This window comes from Chiroxiphia lanceolata, chromosome 9 (assembly GCF_009829145.1).
Source record: "Chiroxiphia lanceolata isolate bChiLan1 chromosome 9, bChiLan1.pri, whole genome shotgun sequence".
Classification (NCBI taxonomy): domain Eukaryota; kingdom Metazoa; phylum Chordata; class Aves; order Passeriformes; family Pipridae; genus Chiroxiphia; species Chiroxiphia lanceolata.
This window is the reverse complement of record NC_045645.1, coordinates 10766246-10791983: the sequence shown is the minus strand read 5'-3', so window position 1 is coordinate 10791983 and position 25738 is coordinate 10766246. Positions and strand designations below refer to the sequence as shown.

Below are 25738 nucleotides of genomic sequence, written 5' to 3'. Positions count from 1 at the left end.
TTGTAATTCTAGTAATAATCAGGGAATGTGCTACTACAATTTAATGGCAAACCATTAAATATGCAGCCCTGGTTCTACTGAATGAATAGGACATCAAGGAAAAAGGGAAAGGTTTTGATTCTGCATAAACTCTTTCCATTTCCTCACTCTTGTTCACTTACCTGTTGGAAAACTTCAAGCTTTGGATACACAGAATGGGGCTGATGCATCCCTTTTCCCCAAAACAAGCTTTTTATGCAATTGCAGCAGCAGTATTAATACATTTACAAAGTTTTGGAGCAGGGTCTATAATTTATCAGGTGCCTTAAGACAACACATCCCAGCTGGTTGGTTGTCAGTCAGGAATATTCACTTGTACTCATAGAAGATGAAATGAGAATTTGAGATCTAGGCTGAATTTTCCCACGTCATAAGAAAATTCAGAACTTAGCCTAACTCCCCACGGTTTTGCAATCAGCCATTTATAAAACAGATTAAATTAAAAATCTAGAGCTGAGCAGCCCTCAGTGCTGAAGAAATGTGGGATGAGAATAAAAAGTTTTGGAGTACATTGCTTAACCACTTCTTGACTTGTGCAGAGCTGATCAAAGCCACGTGTTTGAGAGGCTGGAGCTGTCCTTCCATCGGGGATCATGGGATGTGCAGTCTTTTCTGGGGATCTACTGTGGCTTTCAACAGTCTTTTAAAATCACTGCATTTTTCTCTTTTCTGTCATGAGAAAAGAAATATTAATTTAAAAGTGTATGATGAGATTTTATATTAGAATATAAACATGTAGGCATAATTTTCATTAGGAGAGGCAAAAGTGACTGATTGTTGAAAACATCACAACAGGTAACAGTGTCTGCATCTTTTTTTGGGTCCTGCTTTTCTGAGATTGAGAAGAGAGGCTGTTGTGGTGCCATTCATGTTTTTATTAATCATGAAAGGACTGGCCCATGCAAGCCATGTGTTGTGGTCAGGTATTTCCTTGCTAGTCCTGAGCCTGCTGCTCGGGGACTGGCAATGCACCAGGGTCATTTAATAGGAGGGGGAAGGTGTCTGCAATTAATCAATAGAGTGGGAAGATTAATTGCAGCACTGAGCTCAGAGAACCTCTCCTTGGACTAGATCATTCTCTTGACTAAGGCTTTGTAAAGCTACTGTAGGATCTGGACTTGAATAAACCAAACAGACCCATTGCTCCTGCTGAGCACTCACTTCTCTCCTTGTCATGCCACCTCCCACACCACATCTCTTTTGCTCATGGTAGATGTTGTATTTTACTGTAACAGTCCATCATGTTCAGCCTGTTTGAATTTCTGACCACTCTTGATGTTCTCATTGAAAAGGAGACAATGAACCCCTTGGCAGCTTTCAATTTGAAAAATCAAAAAGTTTTTTATTATTCAAATTTAGAGATTTTTAACTCAGAAATTTCTAGTTCTCCTTTTCCTGATTACATCATCCTGTTTTAATTGCATGTTTTCTCACTGTATTTAAGTGATCAGGCTCTGTTCCCTTTGCAGTGGGTTCTGTGAGTGGTAGGAGAGGGTGCCCTTGTGCTGTTACCTCCCTGGGTTATTTAATGGAGGATATGCTTGCTGTAACCGTGCTAGAGCTGGCTGCTGCCTAAATTATGTTCTGCAATTCCAACTGCTGAAGGGGTGCCTTGGAAAGCTCAAATTAAACATAGGTAGAGAAAAAAAATTCTGTCTCTCTGCTACAGCTCTGAGGAGGTCAGTGCTGCCCTTCCTGTACAGCCCTGCTGCCCTTGTGCAACTGCACAAAGGGACTTCTGGCCTTCGCTTTTGACTCAAACTTCTTTAACCACTCCAGATCTGAGGACAGTGCCAGAAGCAATGCCAGCACTACAGCAAGGAAATGAAAGATAAGGATTAAAACCCTCTTAAACTCTGTTCTCTCTACTCCCCCTGGTAAATATATTCCTGCTTATATATCCAAATATGTATTCTCAAATTCTTTGACGCAAAATCCCTGTGTTAGTTTGTAACTGGTGTGAGTTGACAACTGTCTGCTCCACACCCACATTTAAAAGCACGCCCATTACTCTAGGTTGGAGCAGGGAAGCCCCAGGGGAAGCTTTGTGGCAGCAGATCCTCCACTGCTCTCACCAGCCTGCAGCTTCCAGCTCTTATCAGTGGTAAAATAGCCAAACCTGCCACTGGTTTGGAACAACAAAGACTCCTCTTCTTGTCTCATCCTCTCCCGCTTAAAGATAATCTCTTAGGGATGTTTAGACTGGAATTATGGCCAGATTAGGTTGATGATGTGAATTGTAATGCCTTCCTTGTAAACACTCCCGAGGCCACTCTTGTTTTGATGGTGAAACACTGCATGTCTGTGATGTTACTGACAACTGGCGACAAGATCCCCCCAATAGTCCTTAAAATGTTTAAACCTTGGAGGATCACCTTAGAGAAAGCCAAACCAATTTCTATTGCTTGTATATCAAAGCCAGTTTTTCAGAGAACAGTTAAAGAAATCACAGATTGGCCCTTCTTCCACTTCTCCTTAATTGGGCCAGTTAATGCCATTAAACAGATGTCTTCCTCGTGCAGGTATAATTATCCTTTCCAAAGCATTTCCACTGATTTGCCTCAGGCTTTTAAGCACTGCAATTACTCTCTCTCTTTTTTTTTTTTAATGCTAAAATTAATCTTAAGCCATTACAATTGCTATCAAAGCAGGAAAAATCAACTTCCTGAACTTTTGCAATTATTACTCAGCAGTTCTAACAAAATTCCTTCTACCAGGCCCTATCTAGTTAAAATTTCACCCATGCCAGGCAGCCTGACAAGATCCACATCTCATTTTCCTGATGATCCCTAGTCAGTCCCCGAGGGATAACACTCCAGCCCTACTCCAGTACACTCCAGTACCAATCAAGCACCACAGAAACAATTAGGGAGAGTTTGTATTATCTAAATGAAAGACTGAATTATGAAAATGTGAATTGCTAATTTTCCACTGAGGTTTTTCCATATGGGCCCAACAGTACTGGTGGCACCCAACCAGTCTGGTCTGTTGAGTTTTCTTTTTCCCCTCCCATCTTCACATGCTCTTTGCTGTTGTTGGAAATAAGATACTTTATAACTGTCTCAATTCTGAAGGACTTAAGCAAAATCTCTCAAGTACAGACAGTTAATTCATGCTCCCTTTTTTACTGTCACTCCAAATACATTTGGCATTTTAGACAGCAAGTAGAAGAATTCTGTGTTATTTACTCTTTTCACTGATGTTTTATGCAGGTCAGCTGCTTTGAAAGCAGTTTACAAATTATTTGCAGAATAAGAAGCGAGGAGAATAGAAATTAAGTGACAGATTCTCAGAATTCCTGCCAGTTTTGCAACTATTAAGCATCCAAGCTTTTCCTGAGTCTTGCATTAAAATGTTGTGAAATAGCAAGCAAAGAAAAGAGCACTCCTTATTTACAACCTCTTCACACATGTTTTGAAATTAAATTTGGTATTGAATTTTATAACAAGTGTTAGATAGTTTTGCAGTAAACTTCTGGTTGGGTCAGTAATGTCATCTTCTGGATTTTAAATCTACTTTTTTTTTTTTTTTAACATCAACAACATAGATAACAAGCAGAAATAGTTATTACCTATTCAATTCTTAACTAGGATCTACTAACTGGTGTCTCAGTGGGGAAGGGGAGGGCAAGAGACAGTTAGTACACAATAAAATAGGGGGATCAAGAGAGGAACTTCTAGTGAACAATATTTGGAAAAATCTTGGCATTTATGAGAAGTGTTGCCTGGGTGAGGTCCTGAGATTTCAAATGGCCAAACAGGCTAAGTGGCATTAACTCCAATTTCTGACTTGCAGAAGATGGTGGAGGGCATTGTTTCTGCCAAGGTTTTAGCTCAGTACCTGTGAGCAGAAATGAATTACACTGAAACTTGAATGACAAAGGCATCAATTAATACTTAGTTTTTCCTTGGATTTTTATAGAATTCAAATATTTTATTATTTTATATTAAGTTTTTTCATTTGCAGTTGAAAACTATATATTTTAACTGACATCTTTTAATAGTGATGAACAAAACTGGTACTAGGGACACTTCAGTACCAAATATCCAAATATACAGAAAAATAGCCTTTATTTTTAATTTAAACTGTTTTTCATTGCTTTTATTCGGTTTGACATTTGCTTGTGTGAATAATTTCATATATAAACAAAATCTCATTCAGTTCAGCACAACTACTTACATAGAGAGATAAAGAAATACTAATGGACACAACTACACAGGAAAACTGTACCTGGTAAAGTGGTAATTGTTTAACTGTACTTAGGAAATCACTTATGACCTCTAAGTAGGTCTTATGCAGTCTTAAGGCTTGAAAACTTGCTTTCTGGTCTTCTTCAGAAATGGGAACCACAGTCTTTTTTTCTAGGAGAGATGAGGTTTGTAAGTAAAATCTCAGCTACAAAACAAATCTTAACCTAGTCTCTTTATCACAGAATACTCTATTTTATTTTCTCAGGGAAAAAAAATGGTTATATGCATATAAACTCATTAAAATTCAAGAGAAGCCACGGTATAAATTACTAGTTAGAATGGTTTTTTTTCACAACATGTCTATTTAGAGAAAAACACTTTATAACTCTCCAATTGCTCAACTGTTTACCAGATTTTCATCTAAGATATATTTAGTGTTGGTATGTGATAGAGATATCCTATAATTACCTGTGCTGTATTTGCTGCTTGTCTCTTTGAAGTTTTAATTGTAAGTGATGCCACTTTAGAAAAGCAGAATGCAGAACACAACTTTTATCCCCATCCTTGCACACTCAGAACATCCATTGTGTTTAACAGGAATTTAGGCGAGTCAGGAATGCAGAAATAGCTCCTGTACCCTCTATGCAGACAGTTAAACAATGCGGTTGGAGAAACAAGTAATAGGAAAAAGAAATATGTCAAGAAATAATACATAACAATATGTTTTCAGCAGACTTGATATAAAGTGGAGACTCTAAGGTGGAAAAATGACATTTGCTCCAGAGAAGAAATGGTAGAAAGCCCTAATGCTTGGCTTAGGAATGGAGAATTCTAGATAAAGAAGACAAGAAGAGCAAGCAAATACAAAGTCTAATAAGGATATTAATGAGGGTTTCCATCTCAGTTCTTTATTTCTTGACAGCTGGGACACACACAAGCCTTAGGTTAGACAAAGTGCTTTTCTGCTGCTACAGCTCAGCTGGTTTTGTGATTGGAGCTGACAGTCACAAAAATGAATGCTGCGTTATTGACTGACAGATTTTACTCTTCATGCCTCTTATGCCAAAGGAGGCTGGGCAGGTCTTAAAGGAATTGTGTCTGATGAAAACAGATTTTCTACTTACCATTAAATGAAGTTTCTTTCTGGCCTGGACTCCAGTATCTGTTCACTACATATTTTCATAGGCAGTGGACATCAATGCTTAGAACTGTCACAGCAGAGGGCTCTGCAGATAAATAGGGATGGACTAATGAGTCTTAACAAACACTGGACAATACTTCACTGTGTTCACAGAGAGGATGTGACTGTGGAAGGCAAAGATTTGTGTTTCTTTTCACAACCACAGGGCCTCTGTTTACATGCAAAGCACCAAGACTTGTGTGTAGCCTGGGCTGCCCTGTCATTACCATACATCCCAGTACATCATTCTGGCTCCGGATGCTTATCCAGTCAGGACTCAGGGCTGTGAGGTTGTTGCCCTCAGAATTGGATTCGTAACCAGGTGTGCAACAAGCCAGTAATGACACACCAGAAAGAGATGCTGATTATTTATCTCAGAGCTGCACAAGGCTGGGTGCTCAGTGGTGTTCCGTGAATGAAGCACGGCCACTGGACTTTTCACACTACTATTTACAGGCAGAAATCCAGAGTTACTAAGTTTCCAAGCACAGCCCCTGTATTATGATTGATTAGGAATTTCCATACAAGCTACATAACCCCAGTGAACTTCTACACATGCTCAGGAGAAGGGTCTTGACCTGTAGGCATGATTTTTAGTACTATAATGAGTACAGTTCAGCTGTAGGATACATGGACTGTATTTTGCCAAGTTAGCAATGTGTGCGTAGACATACATCATCATCTTGATTTACTGCATCCTTGTAGCTTGTTAGTTCCTGGATGTCCTTAACTAGGGGATGCTGGCTGCTGCCTGTTCCGCTGATTTAGGCTCGAAAGCACACGAAGATCTTACACCAAAGAACACCCTGATTTATGGCAATTTTGATATACTAAATTTTTTGCAACAAGGTGACACCGCAACACCGCGGGCAAAGCCAGGGTTAAGGCGCTCAGCAGAGCGGGCTCCGCGCCTCACGAGGGGCAGCCCCGCTCCCCGCGCCCACACAAAATGGCGGCCGCCCCTGAGGGAAGCGGCGGCGGCGGCCCCGCCTGAGGGAAGGGACGCGGAGCCCGTCTCGCTTCCCGCCCTCCGCCCCGGTATCGACATCGTCTCCGCCGTCCGCCCCCTCCTCCTCCGCCTCCCGCGGTGGTGAGTAGGGGAGCCTGGTGCAGGAGGTCGTTCCCGCTCCCTGGGACTTGCAGCTGTGAGGCGGCCACAGCTCCCCCCGTCCCCGCCCGCCATTATGCCGGCGGGCGCCTCCGAGTGACGCATCTCCTTCTCCCCCCCCTCCCCTCCCGTCAGCCGCTGTCGCGATAGTCGCGGTTCCCCTCGGGGGGTCCGGGAGGGAGCGAAGGCCGCGGTCGGAGCCAGGGGATGAAAATGAGCGAGGGAGTGGCTGGGGCTTGTCCGTCCCAAGGCATTCCCATGTCCATGCCCGTGAGTCAGAGGATCCCGGCTGGCAGACACTTGGTTTCGTTGTGTTGAGTCATTTTGTTTCTAGGCCGGGAGCAAAGTACCAGCAACGTGCTCATAGATCCTGGTTTTCCTCATAGATAGGAATGACACCCGAGGGCAGCAGGGAAAGGTGACACGTGTCTTCCACAAGGGACACTGCAGTCACTCTGGACTGGTGGTACTAAAAGTGAAAGGGAAAAATAAATCACGCCTTGTTTCATTTTCAGTGATACTCGACAGGGATTTCCTTCACTGTCGGAAGGATTGGCATCTTGAAACTGCAACCGGGTGCACTTGTGACTGTGACCGTTTTGTGCAATGCAGCTGTTGGCAAACAAATACACAGTATCTGTTCAGGAGCAATGAAATAATGATTCAGAGTTTCGTGTTTGGGGGGGTTTCTTAGTGCCTCTCTGCTACTTTTTTTTCTTTGTTTCAGGGTAACCAGCCAAAGAAGTTATGAATATCATCTGTGGTTTAAAGCTGCCGGGCAGGAACTGTGTTTTCTCTCATTTGGCATCTTTGAGCAAGCAGGGGAAATGCAATAACCTCTCTAGGTCTTATACAGGATGGCCCCGAACTCACATCAACAGATTTAGATACCAAAGGCTGGATTTGAGTGGAAATACTAGAAACTGTTTTTTGACTGGAAACCCTGTCTGCCACAGAAACTTCATAAGTAAAGGACTGAAGTGTGTTTTGAATGTCCCAAATACAGGAGTATACAGGAATGCACACCACAGTTCGGGAGCATTTTGCGTCCAGTCTTCTCAGCCACAGGGGGAGAAGACCACATCCCTCCGGATCTGTTCCGCAGGGGAACTCCCACATCACTTTTCTGCTTGGAACGTTCACATCATCAGGTCTCTTCGCACATCACCATCATTTCAGGCTGCGCCAGTTCCTCTTTTCTGGATCATTGTTAAGCCAGCTCAGAAATTACTTGCCATCATTCTTGGCAGGTAAAATACTGTTACTTCGCTCTCAGTGCAAGACCCCATCATGCAAAGTGTGAGTTTGTGGAGGATGGCAGGTGTGTTTGTGGTATTGTTTGACTGACAGTTTGCTCAACAAGAAGGTTTTTTTCCATTTTCAGAGGTGTTAGGTGTATCTTTTGCTCTTTTCCTTCTCATTTACATGTGGTAGAGGAAGGTGAACCAACACACTGAGGGGCATTCCCTCTTCTCGTGTTCGAGGGAAGACATGGAGTGGAGTAGAAGCCAATTATAATATAACCTTCCATAAGCTGCTACATAGATGAAACTATAACAGAGAATACAGCACGGACAGACACTAACAAATTTCTTTTTAACAATGTCCTAAGTTAACACTATTTGTATCTTACAGGAGCATAAGAAATTGGTGGAAGGCACTTCCTCCTAATAAACGGGAACTGTTTAAAGAAAGTGCAAGAAAAAATAAATGGAAGATCCTCCTGGGTGTCAGTAGCTTAGGAGTTCTATTTATCATGTTTTATTTTACTCACTTGGAGGAGACACCCATCACTGGGCGTGCTCGACTGCTGGTGTTTGGGAAGGAGCATTTTAGGGAGCTGTCACAGATGGAATATGAGATGGTAAGATTTTAAAGAAAAAAAATTAGAATACTCTAGAACTGTTAATGCTTTTTTTCTTAGGTGATGAGATAACCCTATTAATGAGATGGGCAAACAAACCTTGTGGTGTCCTTGATAAGTCTTAAAGTTCACACTCAAAACCCTGCTGAGCCCCCCCCCATCTGTTACCTTCTCCTCTTGTTCCCATCCTTTTTAAGAGTTCCCTTTCCATCAAGGGCACATTAAAGCCACATGGCATGCATGTAACAAACATTTCTGTGTTACTGTAATTGAACAGAATTTCGTAAAAGAAATATGGAAATCTGGTAGGATCTTAGAAGAACAGGTGTATGCTGAGATTTGTCTCAGTTTCTGAGCTGATTGCAGCATTCTTTGGCACTTGTCCTCTCTTTGAAGCTGTCACTTTGTAAGGTAGTACTCTCTACCTGCATTCTGTTCTTTTTTTTATTTATTTGATTAGCTCATTATTCTTTAATTTCCTTCTTTTAAACTGCCTATTTAAACTGTCCAGAGCTAGTTTCTATAGCTTTGAGTTCTGTGTCTTCTTGCTCTAAAGTCAGTGAAACTTGATAAACCATATCCAAATGTCACTACAGTCCTTTCTCTCAGATATAAGTTAAGAACAGAACAAGTACAAGGATATTTTCAAAATACATATTTTGTATAAATTTGCCCACCTTACAAATTACAACAGGAATATTCAGATAGACAAAAATTACAAATTCAGATGGAAATTCAAGAGGGTATACAAAGGTTCTCTGAATCGTGATGCCAGGTTTAACTATGTTTAGGAAAATGCCAGATACAGGAGGCTGTAGCACCAAGTTTATGATATCTTATTTTTGATCTGTGATCAGTTTACTTTCTTTTAAGTTTATTATTCTTTTACTTGTGGGTCTGAAAGCCTGAACTCTAAGGTATTGGCTTTGGCTATATAAAAGAAAAATGTATTGAAACTTAGTTTTATCTAAGTTGTGTGTAGCCACTAAATTAGTTTACTCATTAGTCATTCACTGTGTGTTTGTTCTGCATGGCAATCAGTGAATTTTTTTTTTTTTCAGTGGATGGAGGAGTTCAAAAATCAAATGTTGCCTGAGACAGATGCAAGATACCAGGTTGTGGAGAGAGTTGTTGGGCATTTGTCTGAAAGCAATAAGGACATCCCAGAGGTCTCAGCACTCAAGTGGGTGATTCACGTGGTGGATGAACCAGGTGTAAATGCTTTTGTGCTTCCAGTAAGTTGAACACAATACAAACATTATTAATTATATCGAAACGGCATTTATGTGTCTTCCCCTTAATTTTTATTCACTTTTTGTTTACAGAATGGTCAAGTGTTTGTTTTCACTGGATTGCTCGATGCAGTTTCTGATATTCATCAGCTGTCATTTATTTTGGGACATGAAATAGCTCATGCTGTGCTGGAACATGCAGTAAGTTTTTAAAGAAAGTTGTCTGATATTCTTAAATTATTCTAATTAATTTAATTGTGATCATATTATACCAACCAAGTTTTCAGTGTGACTCTAACTAATGAAAAATGGAATTTGAAATGTCTGGTCTGCTACAGTAGATCCTTATTATTGGTGTAATAGTTAATAACTGTCAGAAGGCCTGTACTGGTCCCTGTTAGCACAAAGTCTGCCAGTGTTTTTTTCACAGCTGCACTGGTGGATTATGGCTCACTTTTAGCAGTCATGTAGGACTTGGTCTACCTCTCTTATAGCTCAGATGTAAAGAACTGGAGGTACTCAGCAACTCAGTTTGTTACTCCTGTACTTGTTAATACCTACAGAAGTGGATATACTTAAAAAATTATCCTAAAACCCATAGTGTTTTTATTATAGTTACACACTGGTTTAGAATGTCAAATTCTGGAATGTTTGGAGCTTGATTCTTGTGATTTTGGGTGAGCAACAGTTCACAATGTTTTTTCTTGGGCTCAGCTGAGCCAACTACCCCTTTGAACTTCTAAAAAATGCATTTCTCCTAGTAAAAAGAACTTCCCTTGTTTATGTGGAACCTGCGTCACCCAGCTGGCATAAAGAGAACTATTGCATGATCCCACTTGTAAGTGCTCAGATCAATTTGTTGCATCTCAAATAGAGCTCTGGAAAACAGAATAATTTCAGTTTATTTCTTCAGGATCTCTCAGATTCTGAAATGAAAGCAGTGCAGCAGAAAACCAAAGATAAATACATTATGTCTACTGTCCCCTGTTCCCATTAGGGATCCTGTCTCAGTGATGTCTGTCTCTTCTCAAATTAATGTAAAGAACAGTCTTTGAGGTCTCTTTATAGATTTTTCATTCCAACTGAGGTGTTTCTTGGCCTTTTTACTGAAGAACTCTCTGTATGTCATTCCCATCTTACCTCCAGCTTTGAGTCTCTCAAATAGGGTGATGGCCAGATGTGTTTGCTCCAGCTGTATTCCACAGCTGCTGTGGATTCCACACTGAAAGTACCTTGTATCCAACTGGATTTTTTTATTTGTTCAAGCAGGGAATCTTGTGCCCTGTTCCCGTGGCTACGTAGAAAAAACCCCAAAGCTGTGATTTTTAAAGTGTTTCCAAATTCTGTTGTGTTCTAAAGAAATGTCAGACTGTAAGGAATGAAAATGGGACAATCTCTGTTTGCAGGCAGAGAAAGCCAGCCTGGTGCACATCCTGGATTTTCTCTCCCTCATCTTTCTCACCATGATTTGGGCCATCTGTCCTCGGGATAGTTTGGCAGTTGTTGGCCAGTGGATTCAGAGCAAGTTGCAGGAGGTAAGATTGACATTTTGTATTATCCTCCCTGACTTCCTCGGAAAGACATTTTTAATCTTAATTTTAACGATAATTTTGAATCTTTCGCTACAGTAAATAATGTATTTGGGGAAAAAGGCAAGAGGAGAAATATAAGCAAAAACTAATGTTTGAGTATGTTATTGAAGGAAATACATTTTTAAAAATCTGATTCTGCTGTAGTTGGTACTGATTTTCATTTGTCATGGTGAAGAACTTTCGATCTCCCTACATGACTTGGTTGAGCTGCACAGGCTCCAGGTACCAGCTGCCAATTAAAGCAGATGATTATCTTTTAGGAATGTAACTTACCCTTTAAAGTTATGTGTGTTGAAATGCCATGCTTTTCTTTTACCTAGTAGTTAAATTGTTCCTAAAGCAAATAAAATATATGGAGTTCTTTAGATGTATTGTTAGTGGTAAGAATGGTTTCCAAGATTAAAAATTTGAGAATCTAAACACTCCTTAAGAGTGTTTAAATCATGCTATAGTAAAACTTACTGAAATAATCTTTTCAGCCAGCATATATTCCAACAAAGTAAAATTCAGAGGCTCTGTGGTGCCAATTTTCTTCCACAGTCTAATTTTCTCTCTGCCTTTGGACAGTTACTGATTCCTTTATTTTTTATAAAAATCTGTTTTTTAAAAATAAATTTTGCTTAGATCATAAAACTTGAATCTGAATTTAAGGGGAAGAGCTCTTTGATTACTTGGGCTTGATGCTTTCCCTGAGATTTCCCCATGAAATTAAACAGAACCAATCTGTTTTGGTAGCTCTTATGCTAATGAGGAGATATGTGGATTCTGAACATAAATTATCTCTAAGGAGCTGGGATATTTTGTACAAGTAGCTGAGAAACCAATACACTGATGAACACTGGCCAGCATTTTGAAGAGCTGAATTTGGCAAAGAACGAGTGTGAATCAATCCTGAGACTGCTCATAATTCAGACAGCAAGATTCCACTCCCTGTCAGCATCTCTTCTCCTGTCCTAGGCTAACTGCATGGATATTTGGGAATCATGGACTGGAGTTGTGCTTTAGGTTGCAAATGGAATCGGGGTTTAAGCTCATAGTCCTGGTGTGCTGTAAGAAACATGTCTCATGCTGTACAGCTGGGTTAAAAGGCTGATCCAGCTCATCTTCAGTAATATTGAAGTGATTAATACTTGCAGACCTTTCACCCCAGATGAGAAAGGTGCTGAATGGAAAATGTCATTTCTTTCAGTCACCCGGGAGTGCAGCGTCTGTTTGTTTTCTCCGTTCTACATTTGCCTCTTGTGCTTCCAGGAAAGTGAACCTTTCTGCAAACTTTCTCAGGATATTTCTTTTCCTCTCTTCCATAACCATATTTTGCTTTTTAAAGCCTTAGCCTCCTACTCTGTGAAAGGGTTATTTAAGCCACATTGCAGTACTTGCTTCTCTCTGTATATTTGTTTTTCTCTCATGTCCTAGAGGCTTAACTTTTTGACCTACTGACTATTGTGTATTTTTTCTTATTGACTCTAAGTAGTTCTTAGTGATTCTTTGTAGGTCTTTGGGCATGTGAGCTCCAGTTCTGCCTTTTCCCCAAAGGCTGGTGGGTTTGCTTTCCTTAATAAATTGTTAAGTTTCCTTGTGCTGTTCATCTATGGTTGTTCTTTAGTCATGTATTTCTGAACTGAAGCATGTTGGCTTTGTTATACAGTAGCTGTTATTTTATGTGGGAACTAAAGCTAGGAATTATTCTTGGAATAGCTCAAAGCATAGGTTTGAGTTTTGCTCATGTCCTGCACATAAATATGTACAGCTGCAGTCTCCACACTCCTTTCCTTGTCCACCTCACACCATCAGATTTGTATTCCACAGACAGCTCTGGTAACTGTTTGAAAACTCAAATCCCTCTTATTATGTCCAATTTCAGACAAGGATTTTAGATCAGTTTGTGGTTCTAATTTTTCATTCCAGCACATTCACAGTAGGTTTTTTAAATCATTTCATTTTTTCAGTAGCAGATGAATAGTAAGTACTGTGTGTGAGATGACTCTGGACTCTTTTTTTATGTAACCCATTTAATTTCCTTGTCTAAAAAATATTTAATAATTAAACAAATAGTTTGTTTGGCTAAGTGGGAAATGGTCCTTCAGGAATACATGACAGACCAGCCAGGGGCATCTTTGCTGTTTAGTGAACATATGTGCACCAGCAGACCTGGATTTTTGAGGCAGTAGAGGTATGTATTCCCCTTCCAGGAATGACTTTATCATCAGAGGATTTAAAAAATATTTTTATAATTGCAATATTTAAGATCTGTATAGAAACAAAGAATTTAGAAAGTGACCTCCTATAAGTGCTTACTTATCAACCAGAGTATTTGGCTTTAAAAAAAACCAGAGGATCAGCTTTGTTTGGCTTCTATTTTTGACCTAGTAAAGAAAAACTATCACTGCTACTTTGGAAAGAAGCAAAGAGTTACAGTTACCTTTCTGTGCTCAAGGGATTGCTCCCCTTCTTTGGTGCTCCTCCCTTCAAACTGGTTTGTGTTGCTTGGGTTTTGGTGGGGGTTTTTTCCCCTGAAACTTATAAGGATTTCTGCATGGAAACACTCGTGGCTACATTCCACACTGGGCACTGTTTGCCATACAGAATAGATGATACCAGGCTGAAAGGCAGTCATCAGAAAAGTTTAGGGACCCACTGGAATTTTTACCTACAGTTGCTACAACAAAAATCTTGGTGTCAATGAAAGAGTGAAGTGAAAAAATTCTAGTGTAAAGTTGGTATTGAGCCTTCAGTTGCTGCAAAATGGGACTGGCTGATGAGAGTGGCCTTGAAAATAAGTGTAATTTGAATTGATTTCCACTAAATACAGGATCAATGAGTTACATAGAATGGAATTAAAGATTACATTAAGAAAATTAATACTGATCACGTACAATGTGAACAAGATAGATAAACCCCTTTTCTTATGGGAAGGTTAGAAAGGCAGTTACAATGCTCCAGCTTTGTGCACATTCAAACCCAAAAATAGAGCTTTGATGTGCTTCTTTCCAGTTCATGTTTGACAGACCCTACAGCAGAACACTGGAGGCTGAGGCTGATAAAGTGGGACTTCAGTTTGCAGCAAAGGTAACTGGGATTGGTTGGTTTTATTGACAATGTTCTCAGTTTCTGTTTAAATTGAAGGGAGTTTCACACTTCGTACAGAGGTAAGCTGAGAATTTTTGAAGATCTGTAGATTTATGAAGTGGGGGGAAATAAAACAGTTTTTAGGGAAAGACAAAGTCACGCTGCCTAATTGCAGGTAATAAAATAGAAGTTTGTAAAGTTGCACATTAACTGCAACTTTAAAGTGTATTTTCTGTGTAGTTTATTACTATTAGAAGAAAAACCCACATATTTATAACAAGGAGAATGCTAAACCATAAGTTGGTTTTAATTGTGTGTAAAGATTTAAACATTTAGCCTAAATTCAGCCATAGGAACAGTGTAACTTTGCTAAAGTAAGACAAAAATTTGGCCAGAAGCTACTCAGCATTTTTCTCAGCATTTATTTTTTCAGTTACATTTTTTCCCCCCCTCTGGATTTTAATTCTATATTAAAGAAACTAAACAAACTTTTTGGTTTCTAGCAAAGTGCAATATAGAGCAAGGTGTCAGATAACAGTGTGAGCAGCACCATCTAGTGTTAATATTTCATAAGGAAAACTTCCTTTTCTTAATAATTATTTATGTTTCTTCAAGGAAGAGTTTTAAAATTAACTTTGATTTTGAGATTGAAACTGCATTTTTAATTTAAAGTCATTTAAGGGAGTAATACAATCTATAAAAAAACATAATTGCTGTGTTTGTGCTCAGTGTTTTGTGATACCAAAGATTTAGGGCCATACCAGAAAGAAATAAGCACAGCATTTCTCTGCTTGTGCAGGTAATCTTTTTTTTAATAATAATTTTAAGAAATAAATTCAAAGAATAAGGCAGCACTACTGTATTTCGGGGGGGGGGGGAAAGAAGTGATTTTCTTACCTTCTGACAACTTCTAGTCTTTTATTTTCTTAACAAATAGAAGTCAGTGTAAGAAATCATGTTATTTTTTTCTCCTTCACTTAAATGCAAAAATAAAGGAGTCTGTTAGTGATACACAAAAGCTATTCTGAAAGTTACTGTTCCATGACTTTCTGTGGTTAAATATATACTTCTGTGGAAAGAGTCAGGAATTCTGCAGAATTACTATTTTTATCTGTTATGGGTTACAGAGATCACCCCTGAAAAAAGCATGTAATCAGTTACAGAAATGCCTTTGCAGCTCATTTTTAGAGCTATTTAAGGATGAATTATTATCACTTACTATTTTTGACTCTAAACTTCTTCCTGTAAATTTGCCTATATCTGTGGAGATGATTTCTTCTTCTGCTGTACTTTATGTAGCAAATATAACTTAAAATTCACAGCTGAGGGTTTTTTTGAAGAACAAGTACATGCCAGAATTTGTGAACCTGTTTTTCTCCTGCATTGTCTAGTTCAGATATGTTTTTTTTAAGATCAGTGGAATTACACAGATGTTAAAAGGAACAGATCCAGTGTGTGTCTGCATGAGTTTTCATATTGTATTTAGCTATTTGCAGTAGGCTTTTCCTGTCAGGTGTGAGGAGGACCATCTAAACAGCCTTTAGAGACTTAAAATTTCATCATTCAGTATCTATTAGAGTGTGTATTTCTTAGATTAAAAATGCAGTGGTGTCCACATTTCCTCCCTGTTTTCAGGCCTGTGTGGATGTCCGAGCGAGCAGCGTGTTCTGGCAGCAGATGGAATTGGCAGAAACCATCCAAGGGCAGCCCAAGATCCCAGAGTGGCTTTCCACACACCCTTCCCATGAGAACAGAGCGGAGCATTTGGACCGCCTGATCCCCCAGGTGAGCAGAGCTGCAGGGAGCGTCCTTCCCACTTAGGGAGGTTTGATATTGGTTCAGGAGCTACTTTGGGATTGATTCACAATCTACACTTTTAGCACTGTGCTTATCTTTCTCTCCATCCTTCCAGAAATTCTCTGCTACAGAGCTCTCAACCTTAAAGGTTTTTTTTAAATGAGGAAAATTACGATAGCACAGATAAAATGTAATTACATTCCAGGTTTGTTTGGGTTTTTTTCTGATTTCTAATCAAAGTATAGTCTTTGCTTTTCAATGGCCTTCTGCTATGGATGTGACAGTGTCAGGATCTCAGCCACTCTTTCCTCTTTTTTTTTCCACTTTGGAAGCCAATTTTTAAGTTGGATCCCTAAACTGTGGTGAGTTCTCTTGCTTTTGTAGCTTTACCTAGGCTGTCAAATAGAGAGTGCTCCATCCTGCCCCCTCACTGCTGTGACACTGAACACACCTCGAGTAGCTGAGCTTCAGAAGGGTGTCAGATCCCCAGGAGAAGATTTCCTGAGAGCACATTAGCAAATTTTACTTCACTCCAAGAAACTTGAACTAATTCACACAATTTTCCATCAATCTGCAGCCTTTTCCTTGTGCTTTCTTTTGGATTTCCTCTCAGAGGAATGCCAAGTGGAAAGCTACTGGGGGATTATCTTAGTTTGGTGTGCTACTTGCTGATAGCTTAAGGACAGAGAACTTTTGAGGTTTAGTAATCTTAGTTTGTTTACTATTTCTTTAAATGTGAGTGTTTTAACTACAGAAAAATAAAATGGATTTTTTTACCTAGTTTTTTTTTTGTTAAAGCATCTCAAAAGCACCTCAAAATGACACTGTTTTTCAGCAGCTAAACTATGTTTGGAAATACTCTTTTTTATACCAACTAGTGATTTCTTTTTTTTTTTTTTTTTTAAATTCTCAGTCACCTAAAGTCTTTCTCAGTTCCAGACTGTAAAGACAGTTGAAGATGTATTGGCAGAGAGAGAACTAAAATGTTGAGGTGTTTGCTGACTTCAAAGGAGAAAGAAAGGTTTTCACGAATCCTTTGATGAGGATGAATACAGTAAATATTCTAAATGGTGGCATAAATCAAAGTCAGCATTAGGGGTAGGAGACTGGAGACTGGCTAGACTGAATATTTTAAATTAATATACACAAAGTCTGTACTTTGCAAAAGCAGGTTATAACTTTTTTAGATGGATTTTTAACACATTAGAGCAGCTGAATGGAAAATGATACTTGTTGTGGAGCCTTAGCTTTAGGTAGATTGAACATTAGGGCTTCAGGATTGCTTATTTTCATATAGTTGCTGACTGGTTTATAAAGAGGTAACAAAATAAATTAGTCCTTGTGTTCTGCACCTGGCCTGTTAAATAACTGAGCAGCTGTGTACAACTGTTATTTCTGCCTTATCTCTCATAGTTTAGCAGGTGGAGCAACTTCATTTTTTTATAGATACTCTCTCTTCCAAGAGCAAGGGAGGCTGGGAAGTTTTCTTCCAAAAGATAATTGAGGGGGACATGTTTTTGTTTGCCTTTTACCTTAAACATTCTTTGGAGTAGGATGAGAAAAAAGACTTCCTGTCTTTAGCAAGTTGACTAAGTAAGTGAGGTTGGCACTACAAATGTGGAATAAAGATGAAAGGAAGTGTGTAGAGGTGTTGTTGGAGGCTTCTTGTCTGAGGCATTGACTCCCTTCATCTGGGAACTGCTGCCTGGAGGCTGCACCTCAGGCATTTAAGGGAATCCCAGGGCATTATTGTTGTTCAATATCAGCATCTTTTGGTTCAGTTGTTCACATACTTAAAGCTTTTTAGAACAGTATTTTTACCATATGTCAATAGCCATTAGATATTCAGAGCCCAGGGAGAGAAGCCAGATTTCAAAAAAGGCCTTTTAATCTCTAGTATCATTCTGTGAAGAAACTGGTACTTCTTAAGACTCGGTATCAGATCCACGGTGAGCATTGTTGTGTTCATGTGCTGCTGGTTTTGAAGCTGAACTGGTTTTGGGGACAATACAATATCTATTATTAGACCAGCCACTGTAGCTGGGACAAATTGGGACAAGTTTTTGGACCTCTCGGGCCACGCTGATCTTTCTCTACAGACTTTAAGCAAGTTCACAATAAAATGTGACCGTATAAAGTGAGAGTTTTTCTTCAGGTAAGGAAATGTCACATCTCAGTGAGATGACTGAACATTCCCAGGAAATGTAAATTAAAGCAGGAGCATCACAGGGGTTCTCTTTATATGTAATTAGAAGACAGGGAACAAATCAAATGACCATTGAAGAACTTGCATCTGGTTTTGTGAGCAAGTTGGAACCTACAGCCAAGCTGAGGAACTGGTAAATAGTGAGCTATGAGCAGTTACAGAGTGGTGCTGTCCTGGAAATGAAATAAAGCAAATGAAAAAGATTTACCATGTTTTTAAAGCAGCTCCTCTTCAGGGAGAGCTTTGGATTTTAAACTAGGAAAACAGAATATACTCTTAAATAGGAAACTGAAATCTCTTAGAATTCCTGCCTGGAAGGTGGTGAGATACTCGATGAAGGCCTGTGCATTTGATTTTCAGAAAGAGAAATCTTAAAATGATTTTGTAATAGTGGGGAGGGTGCTTAGCGTTGCTCTGGAGAGAAAAATCACGGAATTGTAGTGCCAGAGAGAAGTTCCTGGATAACAGCACACTGAATAAAGCAGAAGGTTATCTACTGAGCCTTTCCTGTGACACAAAAATTCATCTTGACATGACATTTGATTTTTTTTTTGGCATCGTGTTGTTGGCTCAGATTCCATTTTTGATTCCCTGTAACTCACATTTCCCACTCTTCCTTGTAGAAATGCCATGGTGAGATCATTTAGAGACTAATATTAAGTTGGGATACATCAACTCCACTGCTTGTCTTGTTTGCTAGGTCAATTAACTTGTCAAAGAAAATGTAATTAATTTACTCTGGCAACACCTGTTCTTGTCAAATCCACCCTGGCTGTTTGTTACTTCTATTATTTTTTTGTGTAGCTTTTGATTATTGCTCAATCTGCTGCCTTGTGGATATGGAAGATACATTTATTTTGCTTTCTTTTCAAAAATGGGTTGGTATATTTGCCCTTTGCTTATGATATGGAGATTATTTCAGATAGTTCTAGTACTAGAATATGTTAATTAAGCCCTATCAATGTGAAAACAAGAATAAAAACCACTGACCTGCACTTCTATCCTCCCCATAAAATTGTTAAATATTTTGTCACAGTTTTTTCTTTCTGTGCCAATGGCAGTGAAAGAAGTATTAGCATTATATATAAGCTGCTTTTCTTCTTTATCAAGTAAAGTCTATCAGTTCTTTTAATCATCTTTTACTGCTGTTTCATTAATACTGTAAGGGCTCAAGATGCAGCAGGTAGCCTGGTGTCTGTGACAATGTGAAGGATTAATGCTGGGAACTAAAAATTCCTTATTTCTGTATTTGTCTCCTGGTAGGCTTTACAAGAAAGTGATAGGATGAGGCAGATACCCCTAATTCTTATGCCTTCCCTGCTCCCAGCACGTTGCAGGAGGTGACTGTGATTGTATTGATAAGAAAAACAGCTTCACCTGTGATACTTTCCAAGCAATAGCTTGGATATTTGATCTGGGATCTCCTGAACCAGTGAGCAGGCAGGGGGTCTTTATTGTGAGCAGCAGTGCTGTGCTCTTGAGGTTAACCTGGAAAGAACAGCATTAAAATCCTCTTGCTTCCCAGGTGAATCTTCATACTCACTCCAGCTAGTTAACCTTGGCTCATCCTGTCTCATTTACTGAGAAAGCTCTTCAGTAAAAACAGTCAATAAAACATGTTCTTATTATAATATCAATATACATGTGCTTCACTGGGAATGCTTTTAATTGTACTCTGGTTACCCAGACTGTCAAAACCCAATCTATTCGAGCAATATTAAATTACCAGATTTGAAGTTGCCAGTGATTTTGGAAATGCAGACACCTGACCACGTTGAGCTGGTTTATCTTTCAGGAGAAATGATGTTTTAAGCTCCTCAGCCTGTAATTGGCATTTTAATGATGTAAAAATGTTGACTCTGAAGTGCTGGTTTTCACCTTTGCTGTCGTGACTTTACTATTTTAGGTAAGTGAAGCCATGGAAGTAGGCCAGGCACTGTATAGCCAGGAAAACACAGAGATACAAAATTGCCAAATTAGCTTAAAAGAGGATTAGTTTGTCCTTTCCAGGATGCAGCCTAAATCTTTGTATTTCCATTTGCCTTGAATAACACTGCTTGACATTAATGCAGTCTTGCAGCAGCTTATGTTCTAGGGGAGAACAAGAGAAAACTCTTGGTTTGTCATAAATGTCAGTTTAGAAATTAGTTGGTCACTGAAGCAGAAGAGTGTTCACAGTATAGTTACATTTGGTGACTATGTAGAAGATCATGCTGTAGAAAAACAAGCTGTGAAAGCTTTATTCATATTTTTAAAAGTTAGACAAGAGTAATATTTCATGCCTAATCCAGACTTGTGTATCCATTAATTTAAATGTTACATTTCACCAAGAAATGGCTGGAGAGACTCTTGCTACATTCCTGGAATGTGTCTTTTTCCAAAACCAGTTGTTAAATTTAAAATATGTTTGGTTCTAGGCATTTACAGCAAACTCTATCAGTTTACTTTAGTAAAGTTAGGGAGAAATAGGTTTTGAAACCTCTTTATACAAAGAAATAGAAGCTCTGCACTTCTATTTTAAAATCTACTGTAGTAAGATGTTTCCAGTGTCTCCTGTGGAAGAATAGCAGAGTGTTTCAAAATGATGGGCAAATGCTTATGCATACCTGTGCTGGAATATTTGATTTGTTACCTCAGCCAAAGCTAGTGATTATAAAACAGATTAAAAATTTCTGCTCTGTTCAAAGTGCAATTCTAGGAGTGCTGGGAAAACTGTTACTTTCTTCCTCCTCTTTAATCCATCTGGAAGGAATGACTTGACCCACACTTTCTGCTGAGAGTCCTGAGTCCTGGCTGGGATGCACCTGGATACAACTCAGGCCAGGTCTGGCCATTACTTTTCAAGAATCCATGATCATAAAGTGAAGTGGAATAAAATGTGCATTTGAACTTGTTTTCCCATGAAAGGATTAAAACCAAAGCAGGATGTAAATCTGCCCACGGTTTTATGCTGTTAATTGAGGCCAAGATAAAGGTCTGTGTACAACCCCTGCATCAGTTACGTGCCACACACACCAGGAGCTGCCTGTTTGTGTGGTCTAATTAATGCATGTTCAGGTTTATTACAATGAACACCAACTTCAGCATCCTTTAAACCAGCTGACTTTTTACAAGTTGATACCAGTTTCTCCACAGTGCCTTTGAGACATGAGATTCATCCATTGTCACACCTTCATTCCCCACAGCACAGGATGATCTGGGGGGAATGTGCCTGTGCTAATGAATTTTGTCTCTCTGGGGAATTCTTTGGCTCTCTTGTGCCTCTGCTTTCTTATCTGTAAAATGGAAGCAATGGCACTTACTCAGTGAGCCTAAAGTTTGGTCTCTTAGTACTAATCTTTTTATTCAGGTAAATTTTTACATTCCAGAGATGTTATTTTCTCCTAATACTTGGAAGCTGTGTATCCAAATAGTTCTTAGAGATGAGATCACTTGTGTAACTGGACCTTAACTATACTGATGAACTGTCTCTGTGCCAAACACTTAAATGTCCATTATGTTATTGGAGATTTTTCCCTGCTTTTTTGAGTCATGCAGCTATATATAGTTACATCAATAATAGAACATACCTGATGAAGTAAATAATTCAGAGACCTTTTTTTCCTGATGCAGTCATTTTCATTTACGTGGAAATATAAATATAAAAATTTTAAGCTGAGAAGCAATAATAGCTGTGGGCTAGATACACCCTCACTTAATTAGGTGGATTTCCTGCTGGGATTCTTCTTCTTTCTGAGGCATTTTAGAATGTGGATTGATTCAACATTTTTCTTCAAAGTAACCTGAAAGGGTTACACAAAGTTCAATTTACCTGTGAATGTAAATTAAAAGGTAAAAGGTACTGATGTGCACAAGTATCACACAAAACAGTTAGAGAGCTTCCCATCTATTTATGCTGTGCCTTTTACAGTATCCATCCTTGGAGACACTGGGAGAAAATCATTTCATTCTTCATTCTTCATTTTCCCCATTGTTTTACCACATTGCTACATTTCTTTCTTCACAGGAGTTCTTGGTTTCTGTTGGAAAGTTGTTCAGTAACAACGCGGGCTCGGCATTACACTCACTAAGCTTTATGTGCAAATGCAAACCTTGTGGAAAGCCAAGTCACTGACTGAAACCTTTTTTGTTTTTCCTGTTTAAATGAGCTTGATTTGTTTTCCTATGTGTTCACAGGCTCTTAAAATAAGAGAGAGCTGCAATTGCCCATCTCTTTCTGGACCAGATCCTCGCCTTATTTTCAAACTTAACATGCAACATCTCCTGGAATCGTCTAAAGATCGAGAAGCCCCAAATTCTACAAAGCAAGATCCCTCAAAGCCAAAACCAGACTTTGCTCACACTCAAAAAGTGGAAGAGATGCCTGTAACTTTTGCAGTTAAACCTACAAACTAATGACAATGATTTTCCCTTTTTATGGAGCTGGTGGTCCCTGAAGGTCTGTCTTATAACATAAATTTGTCTTTGAACCATAAAGGAGATGTAGCCACTCGGGTTCTCCATTCTTTTTATGTGATCCCTCACTCAAAGCAATAAGGAACCATGCCCACACAAGAAGAGCAGTGTGTTGGAGCAGAAAGTTTCTTATTCATTAAGAGTTACTAAAATAAATCACTTCTCAGGGGAAAGATAATCTCATACAATCCAGTGCCACAGTGTAATTTTCAGCTTTATCAGGCTCACCTTGATCAGAGGACAGATGAGCCAGAAGCGTCCCTAAAGCAGAGGGAAAAGTACAATTTTCATCACTTAAGTTGTCTGGTTTATCTTGCCATAATTTGGGTTAGATCTACTCAGCTTCATTTGAGAAATAATGAGGAGAGCTCACTGCCTGCTCCACATCCAGGCTGTTTAAAAATATTAAGCTGAGAAGTGATAATAGCTGTGGGCTAGATACACCCCCACTTAATTAGGTGGATTTACTGCTGGGATTTTTCTTCTTTCTGAGGCATTTTAGAATGTGGATTGATTCAACATTTTTCTTCAAAGTAACCTGAAAGGATTGCACGAAGTTCAGTTTAAAAAAAAAAGGAGTTAAATAATTTTCAAGGGAGTCTTTCTTTTGAAAGAAGCACTGAAAGAACCACAGTCTGTAGCACTAGGATGCTTTGCAAGGATGGCTGTTGTCTTTTTTTAAATGATCAGGGTGCCTCATCAAAGAGCAGTTTTGCTGCAACAACATTTAATTTGGATATATCCATTTGGATAGAAACGATTGCTGATGTGGAACATATTATGTAGTAAGACAAATATAAGATTTTTTGACTGCACAGCTTTTGCAGCTGTATCCTGTAAAAGGTGACTTCTCTTCAGGAAGCTGGCATCTAATGCTGAGCATCCCTCCCTCCCCAGTCCCCCTGAAGCCACACTTTTTATGCCCTGGAGGCCAGTATGCACAGTGTAGGTAAAGCTCTGTCTTTCAGGATGGGCCACTGTGACCCAGTGTGGTCATCTCTGTTTGAGTTGTTTGAGCTGTCCTTGCTTTGCAGTTGGTGAAAATACTGAAATGTCCATCTTGCAGGAAGGTGTAGAAAGAGGTGACAGTGAATGAAAATAAAAAAGGGAAATCCTGTTCCTCCAGTTCTTAAGATCTATTACTTATTTGGATCAAAACTTGTTACTTGGATCAAAACAAAAATCTCATTCATATGTGGTAGGGTCTTACATGAAGGAAACATTAAAAATGTTTTCCAGTACATCCTATTTTGAAACAGTCTTTTTCTGTATGGAGAAGGGAAGACTTTATCATATTTCTTCAATTAAATCAGAATGCAAGCTTTGAAAAAGGAACACCCCCCCTCTTTCAGTGCTATCAGTGAATATAGTTGGGAGAACAGATTGTGAAAGAAGTAATTCTTTCTCTGACTTCAGTCCATGAAGCTGGGTCCTCTGAGAAACACCAGCAACTCCCTTATCTCTATTCAGAGGTAAGTTGATGTCTCTGTAATGTTGATGAGTCTAGGGCTGATTGTATAGGTTTAGATTGGCTGCATATTGCTTACAAGCTGGTTTTAAATCTCTGCTCAGCACTGCTGGCAGGAGGCAGAAGGTCCAGCCTGACCATTATTCATCCATCCATTCTTATTCTTCATGACAGGACTTTTTGTAGCAGGCATTCAGTGATGTGTTGCAGCATTTGGACATTGTCACCTGAAGGTAAACAGAAAAATACACCATTTAGATTTCCCTGTGGACCTCAGAGTTTATCCTGCAGCACCAAAACCCCAACGCTGCTGCCTCTCTCTCGCTCCAGTGTCAGAGCTTGTTTTGTTATCCAGGGCTCCTGCTTGACATGCAACTGGATGCTTGTGTCTGTTAGGAATGAGGAGAACATACTAGAGTTTTACAGCTTTCAAGATGAAGTATGAAACTACACACATTTAATATTTCTCCTCTCTGCTTTAAGTGACTGAAGTACAGCAGTGGATACAGCAGCTTGAGATACAGAGAGAGATTTTAAAAAATTTGGAAGTAGATAGTTTTGTAACCATGATCATGGTGATGTGAGAGAAAAGGTTCCAAGGGAAGGGTAATTGCTTATACTGACAAAAGGATTATGTACTTTTTCGAATTGTGGTGGTCTAATAAAACATATTTCTCTCCTTACAAACACACACACATGAGTCAGGCCTCTAAACTAGAACACTCTAGTTTTAAATACAGTTTAAATGGTTTTAAATGTATAATTTTAAATCCAGTGTGTGATGTTGAAAATTTCAGGTTTTACTTTACGTTCTGAATTTTCCTTAATACTTTTCTCAAGTGCTTTTGAAGGGTTTATTCTTCCTGCTTCTCTCATGTCCAACACAGAAAATGCCTTAAATTCATCTGCCTCTTGGAGGACACTTTGTTTAAAATTCTTACTGAATATTTTATTGCATCTGCCTATATTGCTAAAGTATTTTCTTTCTTGAACAGAGAAACTACAAAAATATTGCTTTCCAAAGGTTTGGGAAGTCATAGTAAAAATTGCACTTTTAAATGATAATTTTCTGTGTGCATATATAATTATGTAATATGTTAATATATAAGCTATAATCTGTTATCAGATTATTAATCAGAAAAATTATACTTTCAAAATATATCCCTTAGGAAAATGCTCTGGTTGCAAGCTTCTGATGATCTGTAGAAACTTTTCATTACAGTTGTGTAACTTAAGATGTCACAGGAAAAGTAGATCTAGAAGTGTTGTTGAAGGAACTCAGTACTTGAAAGTCACGTCATAGAAGAGGGAGAATAGTGGCTAAAGTGAAAAAAGGTGAGAAAGACCAGTAAAAATGCATCTGCATTTCCAGCTCCAGTACTTGGTGCTGTACTTTGCAGCTTCCTGCTGAAAGAGTAAATATATGGTACAAATTCCACTCAATCTCTTGATTGCTGTAGTGGAGTGTTGAGAGATTTTGTAAGCCAGGAATGTGCATTCAAGGCAGTCCTGCAATAAAAATGGCTCCTTATAACTTT

The 25738-nt window shown here is 39.0% G+C and overlaps 1 protein-coding gene and 1 long non-coding RNA gene across 7 annotated transcripts; one reads left to right on the top strand and one right to left on the bottom strand.

Annotated features, from left to right (window-relative positions):
• Positions 1-118: 118 nt before the first annotated feature.
• On the bottom strand, positions 119-6611 carry LOC116791230. 4 transcript variants are annotated; one of them, XR_004358653.1, is made up of 3 exons: positions 5354-6611; positions 4270-5226; positions 119-708 (listed from the first exon to the last, which is right to left on the bottom strand). It is a non-coding gene; the product is annotated as an uncharacterized LOC116791230 (long non-coding RNA). The 4 variants fall into 4 exon arrangements; XR_004358652.1 differs by lacking the exon at positions 119-708 and having other exon boundaries at positions 4274-4400; positions 4698-5226; XR_004358651.1 differs by lacking the exon at positions 119-708 and having other exon boundaries at positions 4274-4869.
• OMA1 (OMA1 zinc metallopeptidase) lies at positions 6338-25738 on the top strand. 3 transcript variants are annotated; one of them, XR_004358650.1, is made up of 10 exons: positions 6338-6499; positions 7245-7767; positions 8153-8381; positions 9443-9616; positions 9707-9814; positions 11020-11148; positions 14200-14274; positions 15910-16059; positions 22454-24204; positions 24375-25738. XR_004358650.1 is itself a non-coding variant. In XM_032697027.1 (9 exons), exons 2-9 carry the CDS (start codon positions 7265-7267, stop codon positions 22670-22672), a joined length of 1587 nt encoding a protein of 528 aa, XP_032552918.1. In that variant the 5' UTR covers positions 6338-6499; positions 7245-7264; the 3' UTR covers positions 22673-25738. The 3 variants fall into 3 exon arrangements, 2 of the variants coding, with proteins under 2 accessions (XP_032552918.1, XP_032552919.1); XM_032697027.1 differs by having other exon boundaries at positions 22454-25738; XM_032697028.1 differs by lacking the exon at positions 6338-6499 and adding an exon at positions 6592-6787 and having other exon boundaries at positions 22454-25738.